The 6,730-nt window shown below is 33.4% G+C and overlaps 2 protein-coding genes across 2 annotated transcripts; one reads left to right on the forward strand and one right to left on the reverse strand.

The window, feature by feature from the left end:
- Positions 1–2,095: 2,095 nt before the first annotated feature.
- Positions 2,096–4,267, forward strand: LOC115882118 (putative nuclease HARBI1). The gene is made up of 2 exons (XM_030899962.1): positions 2,096–3,269; positions 3,325–4,267. Exons 1-2 carry the CDS (start codon positions 3,058–3,060, stop codon positions 4,199–4,201), a joined length of 1,089 nt encoding a protein of 362 aa, XP_030755822.1. The 5' UTR covers positions 2,096–3,057; the 3' UTR covers positions 4,202–4,267.
- Positions 4,268–4,294: 27 nt separating this feature from the next.
- Positions 4,295–6,053, reverse strand: LOC115882119 (proteoglycan 4-like). The gene is made up of 6 exons (XM_030899963.1): positions 5,877–6,053; positions 5,684–5,819; positions 5,302–5,568; positions 5,042–5,251; positions 4,838–4,942; positions 4,295–4,619 (listed from the first exon to the last, which is right to left on the reverse strand). The coding sequence occupies exons 1-6, from the start codon at positions 5,885–5,887 to the stop codon at positions 4,557–4,559; spliced, it is 792 nt and encodes a 263-aa protein (XP_030755823.1). The 5' UTR covers positions 5,888–6,053; the 3' UTR covers positions 4,295–4,556.
- Positions 6,054–6,730: the final 677 nt, after the last annotated feature.

A 6,730-nucleotide genomic window follows, 5' to 3' on the forward strand; every position in this document is an offset into this window, starting at 1 on the left:
CGAAAAACTCACCAGTTTTTTTAAATAAAAAATATTCTAATATTTGAGGGTGGTTTCGCCCCTTAAATTTTGAGTTTCGAAAATCCCTTCTTATCGCACCTCTACACCCTAAAGTCAATCCGTTTTCCAAAAAATCAGCTTTTTACGTCAAGGGCTTTAAGCTTGGGATCGTGATTAATCAATGACCAGATTTTTCAAAACACCCTGTATACATTTTTAAAAAATCTTAAAATATTATTCTGAAAATTTTTCAGAATAAATAAATACTTAAATATTGAAACTTAATAACAAAGTATTGAAACATACAGCGCCATAATATCTCGACCTCCGCCCGTTATGCTCGTAACAGGTTGAAAAACAATATGTATCTAAAACAACTGATGGCGTTATTCTCCAACCTGTTTCAAACCTCGAACACCGTTCTGTTATGCTCGTAACAGGTAAAAAAACAACATAGCTAAAACAACTGATGCGTTTTTCTCCAACCCGTTGCGAGCCTCCATCGACAATCGACCGATGCAGCAGCGCTCCTTTCCCACTCCTGTTATCTCGACAGCCAGGCGTTATGCCCGCAACTGTTTCAAAAAAGCTGCTTCTTTTATATCCTATTATTTTTAAGCTGTTGTCAGCCCAACACGACGCGCCGCGCCGTAGCGCATACCCCACTCCGTTAGTATACATTTACGCCAATTGAACGTGTGGGCTGGTATTTTTGGAATTCTATTGTGGGTCAGTTTAACGATAAGTTGAGAAGAACTTCAACGCACAAGTCACAGAACAGCTATCTAGCAACTACCGCACCTGATAGCTTAAACTTTGTGGGTAAGTGAAAAATGCGTAAACATCTAGAAATAATAAGAAAAACCTCAAATTGATCGGAAGGAATTTTCGTTATCATTTACACTCGATCTCTGCGTGTCGTTATTTTATATCTGTTATTTTTTAAAAGCAGTAACGGTTGCGTTATGTTATTTCTAAATAATTGTTATAAAATAACAGATAGTTAAATAACAACCCATCACTACACTTGACCCCCCTTCCCATTTGAAAAAAGTTGGGGGATGACACCCCCACTCAGAGGGTTGAAGATTTTGCAATCATTTTTGGGGCAAAAGTTGTCCTCCTGACAAACAAAATTGACGTGTTTTTGGATTTTTTGAAAAAAAGAATACCCTGGCCGTTATGCCTTCCGGAACGTTTTCGATGGGCCACCCTGTATGATTTTTTACATCTGTTTGAAATCCAATAATAATATAACGAGGTTTTTTCAACTGATTACTCGATTTAACAGCCCATGTATGGTTTTTAGTTTGTTGCAATTCTGGATATTCATGCAGTTCCCAACTCCTCAATCAGTAAATCGGTAAAAATAAGGCAATCGGTAAATCTCTGTTGTTTTCAAAATTTTTTAGTAATCGTAATTTTTGACTATCATTAACTGATATATGAGGCATTTTCCACAACATTTTATTCAATGTGATCTTATAGCTACCCTTTTTGTTTCATCAGCTGAATGAATAGCATTAAAATCAGAATTATTTCGTATGAGAACTAGTTCTTGTTTTACATTCATTACAATTTTATGACAGTCTTCAGCAAAACCCATCAGCATTTTCAATGGTATACAAACATTAAACTTTCCATTGCCATCGATTAATGATGGATTCTTTGTATCATGCCACCCGGCGTTATGCAAACCGTTAGCCTCTGTAGGAGTAAATGAAATATAACCTTTCATAGTTGATGTAACTCCAGGATTTCTAACTCTATCAACAATCACTCCTCCCATTTCATAGCGAATTTCATCAAACAAAAAAGCAACACCATCATTCACAAATTGTACATCAGCACTTGCTGTGTTGTCAGATTTTGTTAATTTTCCTTCAATATAGAGGTAACTCTGACTTGGTAAAGTATACAGATCTTGAGTTTGTATTGGGATTCTAATTTCATCGTTGTTGTTTAATGTTGTAGATGAATAGGGTTGATGAGTATGATACTGATAACTCACTATTGAGTCATCTTGTGTAACACTTTCATTAACTTTTAAGATGTTATAACTCATTTTTACTGGTACACTTAAATTTACAATTACAATAAACCAGAAAATTAGTTAAACTGGTTCTAAGACGTAGCTTAAAGTTTATCCAAAATTTCTGAACTTTCTTAATTTTGAAACGGATGATGATCCTTCTTTCTTTTCAATCTGAATCCTAATGATAGTAGATATTCTTGATTGGAACGTGTTAATTCTTTTAACTGTTTCTTACTACTGAACCGTCTCTGAAAACTCTTTTGTTTTATATACAGTTCATTGGACGGTGTATAAGAATCATTATTATAGATAAATACCATTATGTTTCTTTAGATGTAAACGTACCGTTACTAACTCGTTTCTAAAATTGATTAGTCTTCCATCTTGATCTGTTATTTTAAGTATAATTTCATCAACATAGCCCATGCTGATTGGTAAATATATTACATTTGATGGTTTTTCAACGATTTTAAATCCTGGAGCGGTGGTAGGATAAAACATGAATGATATGAACTGGCTTTCCATTGTTATATGAATTTGTTACAAGATTACATTCTATCGTAATTCACTTTAAAAATATCAACAGGGTTCTTTGATATGTGTATCTGGTTCTCTTTTAATATTTGATTACTAAAACCTAACAGACTTCCAATAGAGTTTTCCTTTGAAAAATCAACAGATTTATTACATTTAAGTTCACACTGTAATATGTTATGATTTGCCTCTATAGAAATATCCACTTACAACCGATTTCATAATCAATTTAAAGTTAACTTTAACTACTAAAGCTCCTTTAACTTCTAATATGGATTTCATAATTCATTTTTAAACCTCCTTTAGTGCTAAAGGCACTTTAAATTTAAACCGCCAGGTTATCCACTTTCAGACGCTAAAGTTGACTTTAAAGCTTCTTTAAAGTGATAACCTAACCTCAATTCAGTTTAATCTTTAGTTTTGGTTCAGCCACGTTTTGTCATTTGTGCGTTTTGTAAAAACTTCGTTGTTTTTTATTTGATTATAAAATGAATTTAATGGATACGGATACTTCATCAAGTTCGAGTTCATCAGAAGAAGAATTAGTTTTTGTTCGGAGAAGAAAAATATACCGAGATCGTCAAAATTATTACGAACTATACGATGATTTGGATTTTTTCTGTAGATTTCGTTTGACGAAACCTACAGTAATGCAAGTACTAGGAGAGATTGAACCGCAAATCCGTTTACCTACAAATAGGTTTGTATAATATAACAGGTAGTATTAATTGGTATTAATTCAATGTCAATTTCAGAGGAGGATGTGTCCCACCCTTGCTACAATTATTGCTAACATTAAGATTTTTTGCCACTGGGTGTATGCAGATTACTGCTGCTGATTTTATCGGTGTATCGAGGGCTACGGCATGTCGTGTTATATCAAGGGTAACAACAGCATTAGCAGCTCTAAGGCCTAGATATGTGAAGATGTATTCCGATAATGCCGAAATGCAAAGAGCATCAGAAGATTTTTATGGCTTAGCGTCGTTTCCAAGAGCAATAGGAGCAATAGACTGCACTCTGATAAAAATTGATTCGCCTGGAGGAGAAGATGCAGAAATCTTCAGGTGCAGAAAGGGTTTTTTTGCATTAAATGTTCAGACTATTAGTGATGCTAAATTAAAAATCCGAAACATTGTTGCAAGGTGGCCAGGATCTGTACACGACCAAACTATTTTTAATAATAGTCAAGTCAAAAGAGAATTTGAAACAGGCAGGTACGGAAGGTATATTTTAGTTGGAGATAGTGGATATGCATTAAAAAAATATCTAATGACAAAACTGTTGGAGACCAATACCGATGCTGAAAATTTATACAATGAATCCATAATACGAACCAGAAATGTTGTCGAGCGTCAGTATGGTGTGTGGAAGAGGCGGTTTCCAATTTTAAAGAATGGGATGCGGGTAAAGTTGGAAACTGCAATGGATATTATTGTTGCTACGGCTGTATTGCACAATATTGCCCTCGACATGTCTGAAGACATCCCAGGGGAATGGCTAGAAGATGCTGAAGAGGGAGAAAATGCTGAAGAGGGAGATGGCATTTTGGAATTGCCAAATGAAAATATTAATTTTGGTAGACAATTTAGACAAGTACTAATAAACCAACACTTTGCTGGACTTTTGTAACTATCGAACTTGTAATATAATTGTTTGAAATACCTTTTTAGCTAAATAAAAATTTATTTATTTGTTTATATGTAATTTATTTTAATCAAAATGCAAACTAAAAAAAACAATTAAAATTATAAACTTTAACTATACCTAAAATTAATACGAAAAACACGTTATTTTGACAATTCCTTTTTTTTTAGTTCGATTTCCAAATCGAGTAATATCATTTTTTTCATATGTTCCTGGTCTTCTCTCTGTTGTTTTTTTTCGTATTCCAACTGTTGCAATCCCATACTCTTCTCCATTAATTCAGTTTTCACCCTGTAATATTCTAATTTAACTGTATGCAGAGGATTCGATACTGTAGGTCTCAGCTGCTTAGCAGTTTTTTTTTCAATTTTGTAGGAGTATAATTGCTCCAGTCTTCGGTTTTCTATAATAGAAAAGAATATTAAGGCAGATTCTCACGATTCATGTACTTGACAAACATTTGTAATTGGTATACAGGATGCATCGGACATCTATACAGACTGTATGCCAATAAAAAATACTTGCCAAGTACATGAGTCGTGAGAGCGCGCCTTTAGATAGGTACTATAAGATTTTTTTTTCATTTAATAACACTTTAAAATAATATATTATTACAATTACCCTTTTACATTCACTTTCTAATTGTTTTTCTACCACTGGCAAATTTGTATTTGGTGTTTCAGGATTGTCAGTACTTCCTTCCTTTTCTTTCTGGTCGAGCTGAATCTGTAAAAAAAATGTCATAGTTAACCAGGTTCCCATTTAAAAGAAGATAAAAATAAGGGACAACCTTAACAAACTGATTCGAAAGATCTAATTACTTACAATGTATGGTGGCGAAACGGGAATAATAGTGAATCCAGTCAATGACTGTTGATCCCTGGAGGTCGATGGTTGTGGTCCACTGGAGGTCGATGATTGTGGCTCACAGGGGGTCGATGGCTGTGGCCCACTGGAGGTTGATGGTTGTGGCTCACTGGGGGTCGATGGTTGTGGCTCACTGGGGGTCGATGGTTGTGACTCACTTACACAAACCTAAAATAATTATATTTAAAAAAGTCAAGAGCAACTAATATTGTTCTTACCACATCAGTATCACAATCATGTTGTGGTTTAAGTCCAGCCACTAACTTAGAATTTAAAATATTCAAAACTGCTTGTATGACTGGATCTATGTGATCATTATTTGATGGACCACCGCCAGTACCCAAAATATTCTTTTTAGATTCAGCAACAACTTTTTTTGCTTTCGTTTTTAAGTTGTCGTACTTCCCCTGCAGCTGCTCAACTTTTTTTGTTACTACTCCTACTCTTTGACTATAGGAAGCTAATATTTTGTCCCAAACATAGTCCTAAAATAAAATAAATAATCCAGTTTAATTGTGTTATTCGACCACCAAACTTCATAAAAAATAAATAAATTTATATATACATATATCTTTATATAACAAATATCTGTAGTCATACCTTCTCCTTTTTGTTTATTTTGTTTGTAGTTTTGCATTCTATAATGTTCCAATATTTTGCTACTTCTTCTAATAGTATCAATTCCTCCTCCTTGGTAAAATTAGCACCCCGGCTTCTTTTCGGAGTTTTAAAAAGACTAAAATAAAAATAATATAAATACCTGTTTTGGCCATTACATTATTTATTAACTTACCTTTCAGACATCTCTATACAAAATATTAGAAACAACTAGGAAATATAAAATAAAAACGATATTACAGTAAACAAACACGTCAACACACGCCAAACACCAAGAATAAAATGAAATGATCTCGTGGTGAACACGTGGACAGAGAAATAAAAATCTGTAACAGCAGATAACTCAGCATCTGTGGTATAAATCCATAGATCAAATAACATACAATTTCATACTCATTTTGAACTATTAACTAGGAATCGGTGTTACCAACATGAATTTTTAACGTTAAAGTATGGTTAAAGTCGCCTTTAGCTAAAGTCGCTTTACTTCAGGTTATGAAACTGAACAAATTTTAAAGTCACTTTTATCCTAAAGTCCCATTTAGCTAAGGTCGCTTTAAGTGAATGATTATGAAATCGGCCCTTACTCTTCTTTTGAATGCTGCTTAAACCACTCTTGCAAATATCGATTTATATCTTGAATTTCATAAGATCCTTCTGGCAAAACAATCTTCTTGTTTTTATCATAATAAAAAATATTATTAGTACTGTCAATATTCGGAATAGAATTGTAACTTTCAAAATTAATTAAGCCCAATACGTATTCATCATTTTCACTGAGGACAATAGGAGGATATATTCTGGCTGAAAGTGTGGATTCTTTACCTGATAAAGTAAACATGTATGACATTGTTGAAGGTTGAAAAAATAATAAAACTCTCAGTATCTAAGTGTAACTATTTATTAGAAATTTTAAACATAAATGACCACAATTTACAGTATTAAAAGTTTGATAAGGCGTATGGTTATAAAATATGTTACAAAGCCCATTGGATTTAAAATATTTTACAAGTTCTAGCGGAGGAGTTA

Source organism: Sitophilus oryzae, unplaced genomic scaffold (assembly GCF_002938485.1).
Source record: "Sitophilus oryzae breed Bouriz unplaced genomic scaffold, Soryzae_2.0 scaffold_175_pilon_pilon, whole genome shotgun sequence".
Lineage (NCBI taxonomy): Eukaryota > Metazoa > Arthropoda > Insecta > Coleoptera > Curculionidae > Sitophilus > Sitophilus oryzae.

What these genes read in the sequence shown, in the direction of transcription:
- LOC115882118 (XM_030899962.1), top strand. Translation starts at nt 3,058, where the DNA reads ATGAATTTAATGGATACGGATACTTCATCAAGTTCGAGTTCATCAGAA. An exon ending in ATCCGTTTACCTACAAATAG is followed by an intron (nt 3,270 to 3,324) that starts GTTTGTATAATA and finishes TGTCAATTTCAG; the next exon opens with AGGAGGATGTGTCCCACCCT.
- LOC115882119 (XM_030899963.1), bottom strand. An exon ending in ATGATTGTGATACTGATGTG is followed by an intron (nt 5,252 to 5,301) that starts GTAAGAACAATA and finishes TAATTATTTTAG; the next exon opens with GTTTGTGTAAGTGAGTCACA. An exon ending in CCGTTTCGCCACCATACATT is followed by an intron (nt 4,943 to 5,041) that starts GTAAGTAATTAG and finishes TTTTTTTTACAG; the next exon opens with ATTCAGCTCGACCAGAAAGA.